Source organism: Chelmon rostratus, chromosome 3 (assembly GCF_017976325.1).
Source record: "Chelmon rostratus isolate fCheRos1 chromosome 3, fCheRos1.pri, whole genome shotgun sequence".
In the NCBI taxonomy this organism is placed as follows: Eukaryota; Metazoa; Chordata; class Actinopteri; order Chaetodontiformes; family Chaetodontidae; genus Chelmon; species Chelmon rostratus.
Window position 1 is genome coordinate 25,788,818 of NC_055660.1, and position 25,001 is coordinate 25,813,818.

The 25,001-nt window shown below is 43.1% G+C and overlaps 1 protein-coding gene across 1 annotated transcript in view; it reads right to left on the minus strand.

Moving 5' to 3' along the window:
• The window catches only part of maml3 (mastermind-like transcriptional coactivator 3), a 102,753-nt gene extending 83,664 nt beyond the window's left edge, over positions 1 to 19,089 (minus strand). The window contains exon 1 of the mRNA XM_041933760.1: positions 17,978 to 19,089. Within this exon, the coding sequence (XP_041789694.1) occupies positions 17,978 to 18,349 (372 nt within the window). The 5' untranslated portion in view covers positions 18,350 to 19,089. The remainder of the gene's footprint in view (positions 1 to 17,977) is intronic.
• Between the last annotated feature and the right edge of the window lie 5,912 nt (positions 19,090 to 25,001).

Sequence of the window (25,001 nt, forward strand, 5' to 3'; positions counted from 1 at the left end):
CACACACACACACACACACACACACACACACACACACACACACACACACACACACACACACACACCCCCTCCCACCCTCCCACCCTCCCAACTCACTCAGCGAGTGAACATAATTAGAGACTTGAGAAAGCTATGAATGAGTGGGGAGAAGAAGGGTGGGGGTGGAGAAGAGGAGATTAGAGGACATGAAGAAGTTTATGTTAGGAGTTGAAGATCAGGGAGGAACTTCACACTGACTTCTTGCAGTTTTCACTTTTAGACCACAGTATCTGAAGCTTTTACGCAACGCCAACCAGGCCTGGACTGGCCATCGGGAGCACCAGGACAGTTTCCAGAGGCCTGGCCTGCTGATTGGCCCGCAGTATCAGGCCAGTGTTAAAAATGGAAGATGAAATAAATCAGTGGAAACAACGCTGCTTTTAAACCGAAGGTCTGATCTCTGCCCGGTCACACGTATATACACACCAATCCAACATTAAATCAGTGCGTGGCCGAGCGGTGTGGAGAAAGAATGTGGGGAAAAAAGACACCGCAAGAGAAAGACAGAACGACAAAATTACAGATATGTTCACAAGCAAGAAGGGACATGGTCAGTGTTTTAAAAATAAAGGACCACCCTCAGCGCATCATAATATCACAAATACCCTTGCCGAGTTGATTTTGTGTTAAAACACTAATAAACGACATTGACACGTGCTCAGTAGGCAGGCTTTACATGTGTACACATGGAAATAATATTGAAAAGAAAAACCTGTATTTTAACTAGCCAACCATTCTTCACCTTCCAGCACCTTGTAGAGACATAAATCTTCCTTGACACAGACGATCCATCACACTGAACATTTAATTTCATTTATTGTTGTCACAGATATGTGACATATAAGCAGTGACTGTTTACAACTGTTTAAAAACTCTTCCTTGCGTGACAGTAAGTGATTAGCAACCTTTTAATTCCAATAATCACTAAACTGACATCATCTGTTTCACAACATCCATGCTCGTTTATCAAAAATATATAAAAAAAATATTTCCATGACTGCAAAACCTCTTCTTTTAGTGCTGAAAGCAGGTAAAACTAAGCGGAAAGTGCAGATCTTAAAAAACATATTCACTTCCTGTACTTATGAGCACTCACACACACACGCACACACACGCACACACACACACACACACACACACACGGAAAGTAAGCAAAAGCAAGGACGATGGAGGAGGATACTGATACACTGTCAGAGAAAGTCACGTTTGGATTTCACACTCACAAATCATAAACTAAAGCTTGTTGACAAATCTCACATGGAGCTAAATGGTAAGGACCCATCAACTGACCCTGGGAACAGGCTTGTGCAGTCTGTTCAGAAATTATCTCAGCTCTTCAATTGTTAAGGTATATCCAGTGTATCCAATAAATAACATACAAAAAGCTGAGTGGCTGTCATTTGAAGGTAAATTTGACCTAACTGGTGCCTCTGTGTTGAAGATTTACATGTGTTTAATAATTGCTCCCTAAAAGAAACAGAGATGTTGCTTGTTACAATTTGCAGTCTCTGTCAGTCTCAGTTTGCAACAGCGTGACCAAGAATAAAGGAAAGGAAAAAGTCACGATGTGTTGACATCATCGGGAGCATGTTGAGTTTGTTAGTATACTGTTCTGTACGGGGTGAGCATTCACTTTGCAGCAAATGGGTTAAAACTTGCAAAACTACTGGTCTGACCCCTTAAAGTGACAGTAGGACTAAGCTGTATCAGGACTGAGCAGTTCTTGTTTATTTTTATGTAATTTCTTTGATGCAAATCTTATTTCCGGGCCTTGAACATGAAACTCTTCCTTTTTTCACATTTTGACAGACTTTTCAAAACTTTCTTGCTCTGTGTTTACAACTCTTTGCAACTCTATATCATCAAACTGTTCATCGCAAACTCTCCTCCCCTTCTCTCTGTCTGTTTGCATCTCTCTACCTCTATTTTTAGCCCTCTCTTTCGCAGATTAGGGGCCTATTTATAGACCCCCTTATGTTGTCCAATAAGAGGGCTCTCTTTGGGAGAATGCAGCGTCACAAGGATTCACACACCTCCCACTCGGCACCGAGCCCAACCTCTCTCGCTCCAATCCCCCCCCCACCCCCAAATCAAGTTCATCCCACCCTCTCACTCTACTCTTTTGCTTTCTCCTCCCATCCCATCCCACTGTTCTCCTCCTCCTTCCTGCCCCCCCCTCCATCTATACAGGGGGCTCCTGGCACAGAGCCCACAGCTTCAGTGGAAACTTTACACACACGCAAAGAGCCTCGCGTCAACCCCCACACCCTCCACAGCCTGACAGAGTGCGTGTTTAAAAACTGCGTCCAATTTACAAAACAGACGGTATAGAAACAGTAAAGGCAAAATATCTACACTGAGCTTCCTAGACATAGGAAAATAACCCTGCTTCAAACTGTGTGGTATTCATGAACACTACACTCTCTTTGTATGTATACTGAGAAATACGAACACAGAGAGACATGCAGATGGACAGATAGGATTTTTTTTCGTCTTCTTCTTAACTTTTTCCCCCTTTAAAAAAGAGGACATTACATAATTCTCCAAACACTTCCTCTCTAAGCCGAGAGCACTCTGGCGTTTTATCAGACACACACACACACACTCACACAGACACACAGACACACACACACACACACAGACACACACACACACACACACACTTGACATATCCAAGCAGACAGGCAGCCTGTTCGGGCTGTCTGCATCACAGTCGCTATGACAACGGCAGGAGAACAATCCACAAAAACAGCCATTGGGGGGGGGGGGGTAGACGGACAGACAGACAAAGGGGGGGGGGGGGGGGGGGGATACAAAGGGTAGGCGGGGGGGTAATGGGAAGCTCATGTGTACGTGCAGCTGTGCCAACTCAGGCTCCATGCCATTTCTTTGCCGGATCCCCAAGTCTGTTTCCTTTACCTGCCCTCTTCAGGAAAGAAAAAAAATCTTGCTAACAGTGGAGTCACATTTCATTTTTCATAACATTTCCCTTTCTTTGTGGCTTTTCCGTGACTTTGTCAAACTGAGAGTCACGGATAAACATGGCTACACAAAAAAAATAACACAAAATCAAAATGCTGCCATCGCCTCTCTACCTTCCTACTTATCATACACACCAGAGGCTGAAAGATTAGGTCACATTCCACACAATTTTACTGCAGCACAACCCTCAACTGGATCATTTTGGTGCTTGGGGCATTCGAGTCTGATAATCAGAGCAGATTATGCTGCAGTATGAAAATGCACAAGAGTCTGTGGCCGTCTTGACCACTCAGGTCCAAAGCAGTCAAAGCTGCTGCTGAGACTTTTTCAGATGTACAGAATGTCAGTGGGCACATCTGGCTGGCCTTAAAGCTGAAGAGAGAAAGCTGATTTATCTGTGTCATGCAACAGCATCTCCACTATATTTCCTCTTAGGTGTTTCTGTGGGTACATACAGGGCTACAGTCGAGTTTATGTACATGCACATCTTCAGAAATTTATCTAAACACGTTCAATGACCTCATGCACTTTCTTCTTTCTTAGCATCATCTTCTACCTGCCAGTAATGCCAGCTGCATTAGCTTTCCCTTTCTAGCAAACCCATTCCATTGCAATCCCCAACAGCATCATTTCTGCTCCACAAATTGAATGTAAATTTGATTACGTGATTATGTGATATATGGAATGAACGTACAACACAGATGATGTAGTTTGCTGGATGCTATGACAGACAACGGGTAAAGCTTAGATAGAACTATAATTCAGCTACATGTATAATTCAGACTTTGTCTGAACTGAAACCTGATCATGATGCTGGCTACAGTCAAGAGGAACAAGATGAGAAAGAACCTGAAGCCACTTTCAACTTCCACACAGAGAAATGTGACCATAGGTAGGAGTGGGCGATATTAATCAGTATCGATCATGGTATGTGTATTGTATATTGGGAACCTGTTTATAGGTAAAACAAGACCAACTCTACTTCTACGCTAGCGGCTCTGTGAGGCTGCATGGGGTAAGCACAATGACAATGCTAACGTGCTAATGTTTAGTCAGTATAATATTTACAACATTTATCATCTTAGGTGAGTGTGTTAACATAAGGCAAAGAAGGCTGTTGGGATTCTCATTAGTCTTTCAGGTATTTGGTTGTTAAACAAAAGGTTCCACAAAATGGTGCCAATCCCCTGGCACTGGATCACTGGATGAGTGAAAACATTGTCTTGCTGGTAGTGCTAGAGAAAAAAAGAAAATCTGTCTTGCCAAAGTCAGTCAGATTCATTCTCTGGGCACCATGAATGTCTGCCAGTAAGTTATTTCAAGTGAGTTATTTCACTCTGGACCAAAGTAGTGACAGCCATTGCCATCCCTGGAGCAAGGTAAACATTGATGGAAAAAGAATTTCAAAAAGACCCAATATCTCTGCTGATTATTTGCAACATCCAACACAATTCCCTAGAACAACAAGAGATGATAGAAGGATTGCTAATCCCTCGTAAGAATTTATTAAGCAACTAATACTTAAAAAGAGATCATGTCACAATCAAAGATGGCAGAGTTTGGCCTGTACCATCACCACCACACACTAATAATCAATCCATTCTCTATACCTCAAAATATATTTTGGGTAGCCGAATCAACTGTTTTAATGGTCACGCAATTATATTTTCATCAATTTTAACGGTGCTGGTGTTTCTGGACAACTGGGATTCATTGAACACCAGCCTGGACAGCTGAACAGTCATTGAACTGCCCTCACTAACATCCACAATGGTGTGGAACGGCAGCTTAGACACTCATATTCGCAAAAAACTTCAACTCATTCTCAACAGATCATCGGCTCCCCACTGCCATCACTTCAATCAGTCTACAACAAACACATAACGAAGGGGCAGGTAAAATTATATCTGACCCACCCCACCCTGCTCACTATCTGTTTCAGCCTCGCCCATCTGGGAGGAAGGAACTACAGGTCTTTGTTCACAAAAACGTTTTTAAAGAACATCTTTTTTCCTGCTGAAGTGAAGATTTCTAATCCCTGCACCTTGCATTGTGATACATTCAGCTCTTCATTGTTTAGGATAATAAAATTATTATCTATTGTTTACAGTGTCATGCTGTGGACACTGTGCACTAAGCATTTTTTCCCAGACTGTACTGTGTTGTCAACAGAGCATCAAACCAGATCAAGGTAGTACAAATAGTCGAGAATGAGTCAGTCAGTCAGCTAACGCTTTAGGCTAATATCTAAACTTCCCCTACCATTTTCTGAATCGTGTGACTAGTTAGTTTAGATGTCAGCAGACCTTTATGTGCTGAAATATTTTAGTAAGATAACATTATCATCAGCACAAGAGTGCTGAGTGTCTTAAAGTTGCTCAGCACAAGAGGCAGATCCTTCTCTTCATCAGATCTGACATCACCCACTGGTTGTGAACCATTTTGAGGCCTCAAGTTCGGCATTGTGTCCGTATTGGCACAAGAGTATATGCATTGCTATGCCTCTGTCTTGATTGGCTCTAACTGAGAAGCCAAGGCCATGCAGTGGTAGTGACTTGCCTTTAGGTAGCTATGTGCTAAAGCATGCCCTGCTTTATCATCTATTTTATTAATGTTAACTATTAACTACTATTAGTATTAATGGTGCCATAATTTACAACATGAACATAAATTCATTAGGAAACTGTTTACAGAGGTAATAAGTTAACTGAAGTAGGGTCATTTTCTCATAATCGTACATACAATTGGACTTCTTTTTATAGCCAGTGGAGTCAACCCCTGCTGGCCAATAGAAAGAATGCAGACAAATGACATTCTGCATCGGCTTAACTTTTCACATGTGGAAACTCCACTGTCCACTATTTAAATTGTTTTTGGATCCAAGGCATACAAAATCCCAATATCTGATTGCTGCTTTACAATGAAGACTGAAACCACAGATTTATTTTACAGTATTTAGTCTAAATGGCCCTTGCTGAGTAGGCATTGAACAGTCGTGTCATCGAAGCTACGGGGTCCATTTCCAGAGTCTGATTCCAGTTCAGCTTAAATACTGCGAGTAACAGAATATCTCTTTGTCTATGTACACACAGAAAGCAGCTTACATTTGCAAGGATCATATTGTTGTTGTTTTTTCAAACCGGTTTGCTTAGCACACAGGTGTAATGAACTGGAAAAGCAATGGTGTGGAAAATACACTGCTAATGTTCCAAAATATTTGGTGTATGCGCATAACAAAGATTAGGACTTCTCTGTCTCTCCAGGGATCTCCGTTGGATGACAGTTAAGATCCTCGAGGGGCTCTCTTTGTTATGTTTTGTGCAGCAGTCATTACATATCCATTAAAAAACTCAATGGCTCTTTAACTGTCAACAAGCCAAAAATAAAACAAGAATTCCACACTTGCCATTTTCACGAACAGGGGAAAGTGACAATTACTGAGCCTGAAAAGAGTGTAATCACTGCACTTCCCTGCGTTCAGTGGAAAGTCTGCATTTTAAAACTGTTACAACTTTGAACAGATGGAAGACTATTAGGACATTATCACCAAAGACTTTCATCTGAGCTTTAAGCTGCTAACTCCGTAAAGCTCACATACCATGTCTGACCCAAATCTGCTCAGAATCTTCAGGGAAATGTAGTTTTCTTGGCTATTTTTGCTACTTGACACTCATCTTCTGAGTTCCAGTGGTTTGTGTGATGCACCAACATGAACAGTTTGTCACAGCAGAGAGGAGGGGAAACGTCCGAGATCTTGTCTTCTCGGTAGAGTCCATAGTCTACTGCTAGAGGACAAGGGAAGGCAGAGAGAGACCCGGAGCAGAGAGGTACAGTGAGCAGGGGTCGAGAAGATGTTGGGATATGCAAAGAATGGCAGGCAGAAAGATTAAGCTGAGGAGAGCAGATGAAAAATTGAGACTGAGAGGTGAAGAAAAGACAAGAGGAAAAGAAGAGGCATTACGTGTCAAGAAGAAAGAACAAGTGAGGGCATAGAAAGTGCAAGAGACAACCGAGACAGACAAGGAGACACCAAGACAAAAAAAAATGCTCTCAGTGACAGCCAGATACCGATTGTAAATGGTCTGAACTGAAAAAACATACCAGGTCATAAGGGTCATATATATTAATCTGCTAAATAACATCTTAAGCATCTCCACTACAGTCCAGCATGGTCGCTATCTCAGCAGGACAGTCAGCGTTGTCTGTTTACATTCTCTGCACTGCTATCATGACAGAGCTGTTAAAGCATTTACAGGTGTTGGCAAACTTTATCAGAGCAGATGAGAACAGAACAGACAAACGTTACTTATGTTTTGAGCACCTGGGGTTCGACTGCAGCCCAGGCCCTTGGCACTCTCTCCAACTGCACCATCACATAAAGGCAAAAAGCTACTTTGAAATTTTGGGAAATATGCTTGGTTGTTTTCTTTCAGAGAGGTCAATGAGAAGATTGACAGTGCTCTCATATCCTTTCTTAAATATACATAGAGCTACAGGCAGCAGCCAGTTAGCTTAGCTTTACACAAAGAATGGAGAGGTCCAAAGGAAACAAAATCAGCCTCCGAGCACCTCTGAGGTTCACTAATTAACATTTGGCTTTTGTACTGGCTGAACGCATGATTAACAATATGTTAGTTGTCAAATTTAGTCAAATTTAGAGGTGCTAGTGGTAGAATTTTTCCACTGTGGACTGAGCCAGGCTACCTGCAACCTTATGCCAGGCTAAGCAGCTGGTGGCTGCAGCTTCAGATTTACCGTACAGACATGAGAGTGCTATCGATTTTCTCATCTAACTCTTATGCCAAAACATCAAACTATTCCTTCAGCTAAACAAGTGAATTAACTTTGTATCTAATGGATTGGTAGTGTGACTTTTTGCCTACATGTACCTTTATTTTTGATACCACTGGCAGATATGTCCCATCATGATGACACCTCCCCGCATTCTCTTACTGTTTTGGGAAACTGTAGATAATTTTCCAGCAAGACAATGTAGTGTTTCCATTGCCAGTCTAATAATACTGAGCCACTGAAGAAGAAGAATAGTAGAATTTCTGCAATTCAACCAAAAATGAGGGCTCCAATAAGCTTTAAGAGTTTAATACTACTATAGCTATTGGTCAAATCCTTATAATACCCAACCCTAAGGAGAGTGGGCAGAAAGTGAGTGTGGTTTTGAAAAGAGCAGCTGGCGTGTTTCCTTGGTTGTGATCATTGTTGCTTCTATTTTAGGAACCATTCAGGAAGTGATCTACAGACAGGCTGCTGACAGAGTATTCAGCTCAACTCATCATGAACCACAACAAGTACAAGTGAATGAAACGTGGAGTCAGTGCTCACAGAGAAAAGAAGTCATGAGGGAGCAGTACGTCGGTTTGGACATTTTAAATCTCCACATCTTCTGCTCTATCTATTCTCGAGTTTACCTTTGTGTTACTGTTTGAGCAGTGCAGCGCTGGCTGCGTATCACAGGGAAGGCTAACACAAACCATTAACTGGATGTGATCCTGTTTTAGTGAGAGTGTGTGGGTTGTGGATCATTTGGTTTAAAATTTTACAGATTTGACCCTTTTCTCCCCACAACAACAAGATTCAAGTTCCACAGATTACATCTGATGTGTCTCACAGCACTTTGTATCATATTGCAACCACTGGATATTGATTTCTTAAAATTTTGAGCACTTATGTTCCACACCTGCTGCAACCCTTGACTACTCCACCACACTAAGTTGACAATCCATTTTCAACCCTGGAGGACAATGGGGGAAGCATGAAGTTCAACAACAAAATGACTTTGGGGTAGGGAGTGGACCCAATGTTAAGTTTTTTATTCCAATTTACTGTTTGTTACTGTGTTTCCAAACCAGCAATTTGTGAGACAAAATAAATCAGCTGACAGAGACAACATCCAACTCTGTGCCCTTTTTTCAGCCAGATGTCGGTTTCAGGTGTACTTTCAGCCAATTTTAAGAATCGTCAGACAATCAGTGACATATTGGTAGGTCCCACTGCTGCAGTGCCACAAGACTTCCAGTCTGAAATCACCTGGAGTAAACTAGTTACCAAACAGTAGCATAGCAACCATGCTGCTAACTGTCTGACCACACAGTTAATATCCTCCCTCACACTGTCCTGCTGTGCCCCACTGTGTCCTCGCTCCATCTTTTCCTCCGTATTGCCCTTTGCAGTATTATCAGATAATGTGTTTTTTTTTTCCTCCTGTACTGCAGCCTCTGTGGCACAATTACCCTGGCTGCTGCACTAATGGCTATTGATGCAGCTGAGGGCCCCACACACACACTTGCACACGCAAACATTCATAAAAAATTCATGATGCTGGCTCAATAGGAAGGTGCGGGGGGTCTGGCCAGCCCTAGAAAGAACAACAAATGTCATTTAACGAAGGAGGGAAGAGGCAGATGATACAGGCCTTAACATTTCGTGCAATATAACATAAAAACACAGACACGCATGAATACAGACAAATATGTGCACAGCGATTGTATGAAGAACCATCAGGTTGAAGTTCAAACAGACCTGTTACCTGCGATTGAACAGATATCTGTGTGTGTGTCTGCACAGATCTGCAGCTATACAGAAACAGCCTGTGTATGTGTGTCTGTGTGTGTTGCTCGAGTCCGTGCGGTTGGTAATTCCCTCTTAGTGCGGGATTTCTCCCTGCCACCGACCTGTGCTGAGAGAGCTTTAGAGTGCTAAGCCTGCTAGCTGAGACTGAACCAGGGATCACCAGAGACAAGGGGCAAAGAGATGGAGTGAGAGAGAGACGGAAACGCATAGGTTGGTGTGAATGATCGAAAGGAAAGAAGGGAGGGAAGATTACGAAGAGGAGAAATAAAAGGTCAAATGGAGGTGGGAATGGAAGAGTGAGGAGGAGAAGCAGGTAGGAAAACAAGAAAAGGATCCTTGCTGGGAACGAGCAGAGGTCACTGTGCGATGGGTGGATGGAGGAATAAAGGGGAAAGGATGGAGGAGGGATATATATTTCGGGGGGGGGGGGGGTTACATGGATTCTGATTGACCCTGAGTTTAAACAGACAAACTAGGAACAGGAAGGTCACTGGGTTGTTGCCTGGCACCAACAGGAAGCTGAAGACTCAAAGGGGATGTGATATTTCCTCAGTTGCCATCTTCTCTTTTGCTCTGTGCAAAAATTGTTGATTTTTCAAAAACAGCTTTAGTGTTAGCAGAAAAATGTGTCCCCATTAAAACACAAGCATCACTACAACAGTGCATTTACTTAAGCGCTGTACTTATGTCCACTGATGTAGGACTCTGAATGAATGTCACTTACCTCCCAAAATGCTGATACTCAAGAAACAGCCAAAACGAACTGGCACTTTTCAAATTAAATTTGTTTGTAATTTAGCTCTGTGCCGGTGTGTGTGTAGTACAAACAGATTAATTATGTCGATGTGCTGTTACATGCACAGTCATGACTGTGGGAGCAAAATTTTGTGCCACCACACACACACTCAAATATCACATTTATGACGAATGCAAGCCACATATGCAATCTCTAACACACGCACGCACACACACACACGCGCACACACACACACACACACACGCACACACACACACACACACACACACAGACAGACAGACAGACAGACAGACAGACAAGCGGTGTATCAGGGAACCAGCATCTCTGATAACAACCTCATCTATATTTTACCATTTTACTGTTTGTGTGTTTGAGTGCATGAGGGGTGAATGGAACAAAGGTGGGTTCCCACCATTCTAGTATCAATAATGTAAAATCTAAACTGTCGTTCAAGTGTTTCTTTGATGCTGTGCTACCTATTGCCCATTGTATGCAGAGGAGCGAGCTAGCAGCCTTCTAACAAAATCCAAACAAAAGAACAGGACCAGCAGACGACCAACAGAGATAAGACAACAGCACCAAAGACACCCAGTGGTTGTCCGTTTACTTTGAAACATTTTTTCAGGGCACGCAAGTCTCTCAGTGGGCCAGTGGCTTCGTGTTGTAGTTGTTGGACTACTATTCTAACAATGTCTAATAGAGCTTGACCAATAAATGTTTTTGTTTGGTCTTTTCGTGCTGGGTGGGTCTAAGGATCAAATCCAAATCAAGGGTCTAAGGATAGGTTGAGCTGTGTGCTGTACAGGCTGTAAAACCCTCAAGCAAATTTGTGATTTCTGATCTTGGGCTGTATAAATAAAATGCAGTTGGTTAATCTGATCATTTTTTTGTTTAATCAATTAACCATTGAAAAGTCAACATCTCAAAATGCCTTGTTCTGTCAGCCCTCAAGTCTAAAACCCGAAGTTATTCATGCTACTATTAAATAAGACAAAGAGAAGGAGATCCTACCCCTTCAGAAGCTGGAACATGAGAATGTCTAGCATTTAGTCACAATTTGTGCTTAAAGTTGACTGAAACAATTACTTGATCGTCAAAGTAGGTGCTGATCATTTTTGTTAACTATTTCTGCTGCAATCGTAAGAACCCAGACAGAAGCTTAAACAACCAAGTGTTTAACAGGAAAATATGACAGTCATAAGGAGGTGAGAGGATTAAAAAACACCATGAAACTAGCTGCGCAAATATTTGAGGACTGAAACATGAACAAGGCCTCATGCCATACCCTGTTGAGCCATCACTGATTATGTACGTACAACCTTCTTAACAGGTGGACTAGGTTTTTACCTGTGTGTGTGTGTGTGTGTGTGTGTGTGTGCATGACAGAACAGCATCACTAACTATTACTTGTTGCTATGTGATTAATTTAAAAGATGTTAACTTATATGTAATTAAAACAGGGACAGGAGTTTGACGTTGCTCCAACAGCCTAAACGGAGGGGAATCTGCTCCTTCACTTATTCAAGGGTCTGCGCCGAACGTGTGTGTGTTCCTGTAGAACATGTGAACAAGCGTGGGTGGAAGGGAATGTGGTCGCAGCCACCCCAAAATTAAAAACATCCAGCGTGTGTGTGTAGGAATTGAGGGACAAGGCTGAGAGGAAGCAGAAAAAAATATATAAATAAAGTGCACACAGGAGCAGAAAAGATAAAGGCGAGTTTGAAAAGGGTTTGAAAGGCAGTCGATAAAAAAGAGGGGGTCAGTGAAAGCAGCACATAATGAGTCAAGAGAGCATGCCTGTGATGTCACGGCTGTGCGGCGACGTCACACTCTGCGTGTGTGCACGCACGTACTGGTGAGTGTCAGCTCTGTGCCAACTCAGTGGTATAAATATAGCACTTGGGCAACAGTCCCAGCTGACATTAACAATGCTATAGCCACCAAGACACATCTACGCTACATCAGCGCTGTGCTAACGCTGAAACCAGAGAAGCGGTGAACAGAGGGAGGGAGGAGAGGAAGGGAAAGAGGGAAGGCCTCGGATTCATGAAAACTCAGCCGCCCACGCTCTGGCCTCTGCTGCCAAAAGTTGAGCAGGACAACAGTATGTGTGTGTGTGTGTGTGTGTGTGTGTATATTTGTGTGAGACATTCCTCTGTGAGGTGGATGCCAAGGAGCGAGCAGAGCTGAAGACAGACTGTCCTGAGCTACTGTGCTTTAGTGGAACTAACGAGCCCCTCGCTGTGCACCTCTGCCTCGCAGCTGTAAACTTGCTGGCGATTAGGTAATCAGATCTGACTGGATGTTTTGTCAAATTGTGCAGGTCACAAATCAGTTTTTAAGCAACTTCGTGGTCCCTCGGGTCAGACACGTGCCTGCAACCGAAAGGTCGCGGGTTTGATCTGCACAGCAGCCCGTGTGCTTCCATCGGGATCTCAACAAAGAAACCTGCCTGCGTACAAAAATAAAGTGAAATGACAGTTACTGATGAACATGTTCTCATGTTTGTCTATGCCCTTACATAAATAGCCAAAAGCAGTCTTATCATGATAAGATGTTAAATACAGCCACAATGACATTGGACAGCAGACCACATTTCAGAGAAAAAAACGGAAGCAAAATTCAAGACTTGGTGTCACTCACTGAGTATCGACGTGCTATCTTCAATTTTAGACTCTGGCATTTACCAAACACATGAAAGTAAAAACAAGAAGAATACATGCAAATCTTTGCACCAACAGTGACCTCAACAGGCCCAAATGTAACAGCCAGAGGACGTGTTGTCTTTTGTGGCTGTTACTGCCGTCACCAATTCTCTGTATACCAACACATGGAATGAACAAGCTCACACCTGTTCCTGTTGTCAAAAGTCATTCTGGGACAACGAGTGCACCAAGTGACCATCAATGCAACGTCCATCACACACTGACGATATCTATCAGTAAAAGATTACTGAAGAACGATTTCTCTGTTTGCTTCTGATGTCCATTTAAGATTGGACCACCAAAAATAAGAGTCATGACTGAAGCTCATGCTGAGCTGTATGGGGCTAAAACAATGACTCTAAATTTTCTCTCAAAATAAAATAAGGCACTGAAATTAAAGCACAAACACTAAAAAACATTCCATTTTTGTTTTGATTTTTTTTTGTTTTTGAATGATAATCTATTCTTTTTCTTTGTGTCTGTCTTTTTCCGATGACAGTTTGTTTTGATGCTGTCAGATATTTTTCAGTGTCACTGGTTTTCAGTTTCAACTGTCACCATTTGGCCTGGAGAGGAGAGGTTTATGAAGGGAGAATGTGATTTACATATCTGCATACTCATGAGAAAACCCCACTCCTCTGGACATGAGGTCCGCTCCAAAGCCTCCGACACACCTCGCATACAGCATTGGCTTCCAGGAGTTTAGATGAAACTCCCAAACCACAAGAACATCAAGACTGTTTCTCCACATGGAACCAGGCTGGGCTGAAGTTAAGTGCACCAAGTACATTGGTGGTGTGGCAGCAGTCTGGTGGAACAAGTGCTAGCCTTGGCCAGAAATGTAGAAATAATTTCCCACTTTTATTTACCAAATAAAAACGTTGCTGCACACCTACGGCTAAGGCAAGTTCACCTAGAACTCCCAAACCGAAAATAATAGTGGCAAAATTTACAGCCGCTATTGTAGCCCCATAGAGCTACTGCACTGCTGTCTCCTGTGCAAAAAGTCAAACGACCAGTTAACCTTTAAGGGAAGGACGATGAATATATGGTCAGATATGGCCCAACGAACCCATCACAGCACAAATACTGCCTTGCATTTAACACCATTATGCATTTATTCATTTATTGTAAAGAAAGGACTTTGTTGATGCAGATTTATAAATGGCATTAATTTATCAATATTACACGAACACCAAAGTGTTTTCCCTCCACTAATCACTAATAGTCCTGCAGATACCCACAGCGTGCGTTTTGATCTGTAGGTCCTGCTGGTGGCCCTTATTGCATGTTACTGAAAAGGAGAAAATTAACAGGCTTTTCTTGTCTTAAACTCGTGCTGTCTTCACAATCCACAGCCTCCAATGATATCCGACATTTAAAGCAGAAGACACACAAAACCCAAGCTAACTGATCACTTATTTGCATTCACCACATGGTATCATCGTATCGCCATAACTATCGTTACATTTTTGAGCTGGAGCATGTCACCTGTGATGTAGCCTACTGCATAGCCTCTGTAGCAACACTGTTACCCCTTAATGCACAACTATAAATCCAGCTCTCTGCTCTGTGTCTAAATGGCCAAGAAGGCCTGCAGGAAGGAATTTTTGTTGTCTTCCCATGTCTGCAAAGTTCTGCATGGATGTCTGTGCATACATCTGTGTGCAGTGCAGCGTTTATATACACTATATGCACTGACTGCAACAGCATAAATGCGTCCATTTATGCAGACACCCAGTGTCGTAAAAACAGACACATGTGCACATGCATGTCTGCTCTTCTGTATATTTGGTGCTTATGTACCTTTAATAACTTGAAGATTTTAGATTCATAACTACTGACAGTGACAGCACCCCTACTGACCCTTAGTGTCATGGAAACCACTGCTGCGGACCACTTTGTGTGTGTGTGTGTGTGTGCGTGCGTGTGTGTGCGTGCGTGCAATGGCCAGCAAGCTAACAACACCCCTTCAATATCCCCTTAGGAACTGTAATTATCAGCTTTTACAATGTGCCTGCAAGTTGGACACGGTCTGTCTCGCCCATAACTTACAGCATTGGGTGGACAACTAATCCAGAGAATATACAGTGTCAAGAGTGTAGTAGTTTTTAATTTGTAAATTAATCCATGACTGTCCCGGTGTTAGTGAAATGTGATACATGGAAACGGGGCGCGTCGTGTCACAAGCAGCCCTCTCATTATCAGACAATTGCAAGCTTTCGAGGTGTCTATCTTGTGCAAGGGAATATCAGCAAGATATTCAACCAATGAGTGCTTCCTCGCTTTCTGGCTGTACGTGGTTACACTGGGGATATCACATGCCAGGCCCCCTTTACCCAAAGCTACTGCTTTGAATGTTTTGTTGTTCGCTACTTTACTCGTTGAATAATGTCAAAGAAATGGTGGGAAAGACAGGACGGGCTCCCAGTGTCTTCTTTTCCTTTCTCACTAATAGATAGCCTATAAACACAAACACACACTTTCCATAATTATAGTCTTGTCCCTGCCACAACGTGGGTGTGTCTGAGAACCATTAGACCAAGGCACAGTGTACTGGGATACACATGACAATACAAAATTCTCATGAATACCACAATAAAACAGTATGGTCCATTGAATTACAAGTCTATCATTTCCAATTTAGAACTATAATCTGGAGTACATGGATAGCCAGCGTCTTGCCAATTTGTCAAACACTGTCTTGCTGCTTTTCTCTCTGCAAAACATATTGTTTTTTCACATATTCTCTCTATTTGCTTTTTGTACACTGAAGACATTCCTGACATTCTTCAAACTGACAATTACCATACTGACACTGCAAACCAACCAGTACAACAACACACACACTTGACAGGCACAGAGTCATTTGCATCATTTTAGCCTGACATTGTGGAGGCTTCGTATCCACCTAAATCATGATATGACCATATTTGCCACTGCAGTGAAACTGTCTTCAAACACACATTCTCAACACAGCAGATTTCCAAGAACAGTCTATAGCATAACCCCTACAGATTAAGGCCCTTTGGGTATTTGCGCATGTACGTGTGTATGCAATGTATGCAGTTACATTAACAGCACACTTTGCTTTCCTAGAATGCCTGCTTCTGCAGTGACTACATACAGCCATCTAGCTGCAGCTCTGTTCTTCAGAGAAAAAACAGGAGAGGGATGGCAGACTTTTCTCTCATTTCCTTTCATCTCCACTGCAAACCATGCCTGAACAATGCCAAAAACTTACAAAGTAGCATGAAAAGGGTACTACCACCAAGCTCTCTGCAATTTAGCTATTGAATGCTGTGTGTGTGTGTGTGTGTGTGTGTGTGTGTGTGTGTGTGTGTGTGTGTGTGTGTGTGCGTCTGAGGTGTCACCATCAGTGACTGGTAGAGGAGCAGAGAGGGACAGAGCTGAGGGATGCCCCTGTGTCTTTAAGCAGTAATCCCTCTATTCTCTGAGCATTTGTTGCTGGCCATCTAATGGGCGGTTCGGTTTAGTGTCCACAAGGGCCGCTGGGAGGTCCTACACTATTAAAATCACTGCTGCTCTCCAAAGCTGTAGCTGGTCAGGCTTGTGTGGCTCTCTTAAATAATGATGGGGGTCGTCTCAGAAATTAAAGACGTACTGATTTTGCATTTCAAAAGGGGAGGAACTGGGCTCATTGCAGCAACAAAAGGGATAACAATGTTGACATTCCCGACATGTATCCTTTGGTCTTGCCACACAAGAGATGTGGTGTGAACAGGGGACGCTACACAGTTTGCTGATGCCTGTCTCCATCTCTGTCACGCAAGCATGCCATTATCTGTACATTTAAAGATCTGACTGGCAGACCTGCTTGTCAATAAAACCTCCAAACCAAGATCCTCATATGACATCCATAGGACACTTAACAATCCTCCATATGTTACCACTGCCCCCTACCAACAGAAAATCACTGTAGCATTCCTATAAAATCAACTGTGATTTTATACTGACTGTTGGACATGCAGTACTTGTTATTTCCTAAAGCATCACTGCATTATTTTTACAAGACATGCAGTTTTGTGGTAGAAGTAGAGCCTCCCGCTAACATGTGTGATGTGATCACTGTATTATTTTGCATTAATTATGAATGAATCTCTAAAAGTTACTTACAGTATGGCAGCCACCTGAAGTAACTTTCAACTCTGATGGCAGGACACATTTAGTGAGGAGGTGACTGTGATTGAGTGTTTGCAGCACCATGGAGAAGACTGGCTGTTGATTTTGAGAGTATGTTACAAAGGTTACAGAGCAGGCTGAAGCATAAACTGCTACTGCCGAGAGCAAGGAAGCAATGTTGCAACGCTAATACTGCCTGTCTTGCAGAACAATTTGCGCCCAAAAACAAAGAACAAGAAAGGAGAAGTCGTTGGCGTGCAAAAAAGCAGCCATTCTCCAGAAGTTAGTTAAAAGTTTCGGAGGTGGGAATCTCAAGTTGACAATTAGCAGCACCTTCCAAACTTTTAACCTTCCTTTGAGCACAAAGCGGCACTGATCTTGCAAAACGATCAAACATCAGCTGTCAGGCTTGTCATTTCCAAATCCTGCAGCATTGGAGACCGAGCAGCCTGTTTTAGAGGCTGCGTGTCTTTGTAAACAAAAGCACTAGTTGGCACTCTGGTTTGAAAAAGTGAAGTGTGTGTTTCCAAAGCAATTGCCAGCGCTCAGTGAACGTGTTTTCAACAAGTTTTCACAGTGGTGAACAAGTAGTAGTAGTGCAGCTTGCAGCTTGAAGGGGTCCAAGAATTTTTTTTGGGGGGGGGGGCAGAGAAATGGAGGGGAAATGAAAGAGGGAGTGTATACCGAAGTGTGTGATGCGTTTGTGTGTGAGTGACGGGGTGTCTCAGGGCTGTCTTGGCCGTGATCGAGAGCTCGTCCTTACCGCTATGAGCGTGTTATTCCTCTGTTCCGTAGACGAGGCAGAGTCCGGGTCCGGCTGCTTGCTCTGCGGCTGCTTGCTGCTGCCGCCGGCCGACTTCTTGGCCCTCTGCTCCAGACTCCGCTGGTACAGGCTGACCGTCTCTCTGCGCTCTATCTCCAGCTGCTCGGCGTGGGCTTGCTGGTACCTGTTCTCGCAGTTTACGTGGTGTCTCCGGCAGCCCTCTATTCGCTGCCTCAGCCTCTCCACCACCGTGCTGTGTTTAGGTATGCCCACCGCCCCGGCGGCCACCACACTCCCGGTGGCCGGGTTCATGCTGTTGTTGATGCAGATACTGCCGTTGGGTCCGGCAGCGGGGGAGGCGAAGTCCCCCATCACTGGGCCGAGTGGCTGCTATTTTGGAAGAACTTTTCTCCCCGTCAAGCTCACCGCCACCGCCACCACCTCCTCCTCCTCCGGCCACCTCTTCCTCCACCTCCACCACCTAGTGTCCTCTACCTCGCTGCCTTCCCAGGCGAAGGGTCCCAGGCAGCCGGCCGGGCAGCGGACGGAAGATACGACCGACAACAGCCGCCTAAGCGAGCAAAAACCGGGGAGGTTTAAAGGGCTGCGAGCCTAGCAGTCATACGGCTAAGAGCTCGCGAGTGACCGTTTCTTCTTCCCTCCTCGGTTCTGTTTCCAAACAAACCGCTCCCGAAAACACAAGTAACACCCAGCCTGAGAGCGACCAGAGCCAGCCCCGAACTGAATTCAACAATAAAGCCGCTGCCACGCTGCTAACAACAACTCCGCCGGAAAAACAACAATACCGTGAAGGTATGAGCACTCAGGTCATATACACACAAACCGTCCCGCGGAGGGGCAGCGGCGGCGGCAGCAGCAACAGTCCACTCGTCGTTTCACCGTGGTGTCCTTTGAGAAAAAGTTTTGCTGCCTGAACCGAACGGGCTCCGGAGTTTCCCGGTGAACTTGCATCTCATATGGTTTTGGTTTGAAAGAAATCCCGGTGAAGATGTTGTTGAGATGGGAGAAAGAGCACAAGCGCCCTCGGTAGTCCGGTTGTGAGGCGACTCGAGTAGCCCAGACGGCGCAAAACGCGGATATGGGAAGCAGTGGCGGAAGTCTGTAGTCACTGGCTGCCGCCTGCCACCATCACAATAATCAGGTCCGCTTCTCCACCATGCCAGCGGAGTGATATCAGGACAGGAGTTGAGTAAAAACCAGCTCGAGGCTGTGAGGAGCCCGCTGATGGACACTCGGAAAACCCGGAACGGAGTAGAGCGTGTAGCCCGGACAGGACCGAGCTGGTCCGACAGCGTCCTGTGCTGTGTCGTATTTAAAGTTTACACTGCCTTAACCCGAGTTAGCAATCCGGGACAAGAGAAATCTGTTTGCAGTTCGCGTGTACGGTTCAGATAGCTTCATAGCTAGCAAACAAATAGCTTATTTACTCACTGGTAGTTTATCACTTTATTACCACGTTTTCTCACAGGGTTTTTTTTTTTTTTTTTTTTGGGGGGGGGGGGGGGGGGGGGGGGGCGCTATTATTAGGCCTATAGTTTGTTCGTTTGTTTTACATGTTACAAATGCAACAAATACATGCACAGTCCCAATACTACAGAAGTAATAACAGTGCAAATGAAATAATGGGCTTCGTAACACAGCAACACATCACCAGCAGAATGGACTTTTTCTTTTTTCTTTTTTCAATAGTATCTATTGCAGAACACAGGTTAACATTTGTTCTACAAAATTCCATACGTGTGTGCATGTGTGTGTGTGTGTGTGCGTGTGTGTATTAAAGATCAAACATTTCATGAGCTGAACAGCAACCCTACAAAGTTACACCATCGTCTGCACCATCCATCCTGTAATCAATTACACTGATGCTTTTACTATAATATTACCGTTATTAACAGGGTACTATAATACTATTATACATTTTGGGCTTAGTTGTGAAGCGCTCAGACAACATTTTCTGACCTGCTACCTGTAGTTATTTCAATAAAATGCACCACAGCATGTCATAATGCTCCTGTGTGTACTTGACATGCACCACTACAACTACAAATCATCGTCTCTCATATTTATTGAGATCATTTCTCAGAAGCCTAATATCTGCAAAATTGCGGAACTGCAGAAAAAACCTTCACAAGGGAAGGATGTGAGTATTCTTTATGTGTAGAGTGATACTTTTCTGTGGCCAATGAATCACAGCTGGAATAATTTAAGCAGGAACTGGTCATCGAATTTATTAAGTGACAATAGCTCACATGTAAGATATTGGTTGGTGTGCTCATGTGATACCTTCTTTGGGTGTAATGCATGGTTTTGCGATCACAAATAATCTGCATACAGTTCATAATACAAAGTACTGAATAATATGCAGTCTTGTTGTTAAACCACAGACTGAGACAAAATAGGGCAGTGTTATGCACTTTACATTTCAGGGCATTTAGGTGATTTTTCTATAGAGCGTGACTGACAAAAGGTTCAACAGTAGAATAAGTTTCAATTCCATTTAAAGACCTCAATGATAAAGAGAAGTACAGAACCATTGTGTGTTAATAATAGCTGTTAAAAATACTCCTGCCACAGAGAGGTGCAAGAAAAAAGAAAAGGAAATAAGACATAAGAAGATTTTTTTCACATCAAATGAGAGCTCTTGTAAGGTCCTGCTTGTTCTTCATAACAACCATCTTATTCACACGCACAGGACAACATTTGAATAATAGTTTCACAAGAAGATATGATCTCCAGTGCAGTGATCATGTGACCGATGATCATAACACAAGGTAATGCTGTGAATCACAGGTGCTTTTACACTGCATGACACTCCTCTTCCTAGTCACCAAGTCAACACAAAAGAATGATCACAGGCACGCACGCACACTTTGACGTGCACACAAATGGACTTAATCTTGTCCTCGCAGATACATGTGGTTTGATTATGTCGCAGTAGAGGCCAATTCTCTCTCTCCTGCTCCGTCTCTCAGTGTGTGCCTCGCTCTCCCATTTTTATTTTTATCCGCCATGTCATGTGGGAGTTCTGAGTTCCATCCCCGACTGTTCGGGCCATATGTGCTCCCTTGTCTCTCTCGAACCATCCCACCAACACACATACAGCCATTCATCCCTCACACATACTGTAGGCCAACAGAGACGTGGACCTGCACGCTCCCATGTGTACACACTCACACAATCCACAGGGCGACTCAAACATCCACAGCATGTGTCTCTATGTGTCCCCTCCGCTGGCTGTGATTCATTTCTGTTTCCTGTTTCAGTGTTAAAAGATTATCAATGAGGTGATTCTTGCGTGAGCACCAGTGATCGACATTACGCGTCGAACAAAAACATGTGTGGGGTAGCAGCTCTCTTTGTGTTTTCAAACCAGAAGGTCATCATGTTGAGATTCTTCAGTGAGGAATCTCCCACTTCGATATTATACGCCACTTTTTCCAAGCTTGTTCGCTTGTGCCGCCTTAATAAGAAGCAGTACCTTGTCTGTTGCCTATAAGTTGTGAGCAGTGATTAACCCCGAGTTTTTACTTTGTATTGTATTTGTATGTATTGTCACAACCGGACTCTCCATCCAAATTTAGTGCAAACTCTCAGAAACAACTCTCCTGAGTGTATCAACGTCAACAGTTGGTGCCTCTAATTCTCCAGCCAGGGGATATTTAAGCCATTGCAGAAGAAGACGGAGCAACAATGTGACGACGTGATAAAAGAAGCGCCCGTCAAAGCTCGAACAAACAAAAAAAGGTGTGGAAGTACAGTCAGGTTGCAGTCTCCTCATCACCCCACACAGATGTGATGGATTTGTCTGTTAAAGTTTAAGCCACATGCTTCGTGATTTATTTGCTACGTCTGTTGCATTTTTCCTTTATCAATACATGAACTTTTTCCCTCAGCCAAGCATAATGACTTTAAAGTGATATTTTGAGTTTTTTGTACGTGCAAATTTAAAATGCACACTGAAAACGCTCTTACAAACAACTTATCTTAAGACTGCTAAAACAGTTCAGCAGTTAAGCTTTTTAAGGCAGACAGTTCAGTGAACTGTTAGCTGAACCAAACTCCTCTATCAGTAATCTGTTTGTTTTTAATTGTCATATGTTACCAGCAGTTATGGCTAAATGAAGGGGAAACGTGTACAGAAAAGCAAACTTGATCAACTTAACATCCCAAGTAAACTGTGATCGGTCAAGTGCAAAACCACAACAGCAAAAACTACAAGACCAACGTATAAGAACAGGGACCTCACATTCCTGTGTGATGGTGACATGACAATGGCAGGGAGAGAATAACAGTGGCAGAAGCAAATTATTACTACACTGTTTCTGACTATTTCATCACCTCTATATGCCAGACCTGAAGCCATGAAGATTTTCTTGGAACATTTTGGCTTTCTCTGGGCTTTAGATGGAGGAAAGGCTTTGGTTCAATAGTTGTTGTACTGGGTTGAGCAAGGAGACGTCTCCACTCGCCCTGAGCAAAATATTGGCTCAAACAACTCGCTGGTGCTTCTCTCCACGTGCTGATTGTGCACCACACCTCAGAAGAGAATGATCCTTTGACTGAGAAAGGACCTTACAGATTCCTGCCACTGGCTGTGGAGTTGAAATTCAACAGCTGATTCTTCCACCAGTGATTTTCATGCAGTGTCAGGGCACTTCTTCCAGACCTGTAACATGTCAAATGAATCGGTGTGGTAACCCTGCAAATTTATGTTAACTGTTGTCCATTAATGATAATACTGGCAAACAGCTGGTAAGTTACCTCTGACAAGTTTTGATATCTGGCTTACAACCCCATACAGCTCAACAATGTAGCATCTGAAGCTAATGCTAGCTTCACAGACTGGCAGGACAGCGATATAATGATTCAGAGTTTAGCATGGACTTCCAGCTACCAGTCATTATCTGTCAGCCGTCAGGAACAAGAGTCCACTCTTTATTTGTCCAAACTTAAAACTGACTCTTAACAAAACCATTTTTGGCAAATAGTACAGACACCAGAATGGAGAGGGCACAGGTACAGAAAGAGTTTCATTTTGCATTATGACCAACTGAAAGAATTCATGTTAATTAAACCTCTGAATTAGACAGTCAAAGTTGTGATAGCCCACAGAAAAGACAGTTTCCAAATAGCTATTTCACCTCTCACAGCTTGTTAATGTTAATTTTATGTGTTATACATTTTGACAATATTTTGAGTGTATGTATGTATGTATCCCTGCAGCTTGTTTAAGTCACAGCAGTCACGTTACACTTTTCAAAACTTCATGTAAACAACAAATGTAATATTTTAATGCAAAATGTAAAACAGGCCAGGGCAACATTTCCAACGTGAGAATATATCTAAAGTATCAAAAGTGGAAGAATGTTCCGTGTCTGATGGCCTGAAAGCAAAGCATTAGCACGTCTGCAGCTAGCGCAGAAGAAGCTGAACTCTCTGTGGACGATCGACAACTTCGACGACTCCTTCAGGTACTTAATGAGCTAGTTGGATAAGTTGTTGGTGTAGATAATTTGGCTTTTTTCACTGTCTTGGTTGACGTTTGCGTCACATATTTTTACGAGCGTTAGCCAACAGTAAGCCACAGGCTGCATCCAAAATTCCTTACCAACATGCTATTTAGCATGCTAAACAATATTTGAGGTTTTTTAGCCTGTCTGAAACCGTAATATGAAACCAATAGTACGTGAATTGCATTCAATTTACAGGGAATTACAGTATGCAAGGACTGCCGTGGTGACAACAACAACAACAACTTAATCATATATGCTTAGTTTGAGACAAGCTAGTATGCTCACAGTGACAATGTCAATATACTGATGCTAGAAAGGTGATCAGAAATATTTCAGTTTAGCATGCTAACATGCTACAATTTGCTAATTAGCACTAAATATGGATACAGCTGAGACTGGTGGGAATGTCATCAGTGTTGCAGGTATTTGGTCATAATCATCATTTGGATTGCCAATGTGAGTAGAATTAATCCACAAGAGACTGTGAATGTCTGTACCTAAATTCAAGGCAATCCATCCGATAGTTGTTGAGGGATTTCAGTCTGGACCAAACTGTTGGACGATCCAACAGACCACCACTGTCATCCCTACAGCCACATCGCTAGCTTGGCTACGAATGGGCATGTTTTAGGTATTTTAACTGGTCTACTATTTGTATCGCATTGCATGTGCAGCATTATTCTGTTTTCTACATGTGGTTAAATCAGCTTTGGGCAATCCTCTAATCAGAGAGATGCCCAGCTTTTTATTTGATTCCTGCCCCTCCTCTCATGACCATCAGTAATACAATTTTGGGAACGAAACCAGAATGCGTGAGTCACGTTCCACTGGGTTAGACAATGACCAAAAAGTCCTTTAAGATCAGTGTTATAAATTATTAGATGCTATTAGATTGTCCTCATTTGCTTTTTACTCAGTTCAGATTTATGACAAAATGTTTTCATGTTTTGCAAATATTTGACTTGGGGCTGACTGAAGTTACAGTGACTTATCACTGTAACTTCCTCTTCTACTCCCCTGTGCACCACAAACCATGGCCACGACTTTGCGTCACGTTGCCTTGCTAGCTCTACAAGCGCAGTTTGATAAATAGACTCGGCTGTGTGTCCAGTGTGTCCATAAATGTGTGTGTCTTTGTGTGTGTGTGTCTCCAACTGGTGCTCTGGTGCTGCCGGTTTAGCGCTTCAGGAATGAATGGAATGTTGTTTTACACACACACACACACACACACACACACACACAAGCACACACACACACACTGACCTTGGTCACTTTTGGGGACATTACATAGACTTACAATAATTTCCTGTAGACTTACTTTAACCATAACCACTGAGACAAAAATCAGCTGTTTTCCAATTGGGGACACAACTTTTGTTCCCAACTGGACAGACTGTCCCTGGTGAACTGGGCTTTAGTCTGAAATTTGTCCCCAAAAGTAGCCTATGTCAGACACACACACACAGCACAAATGAACCCCATTCTCAAGT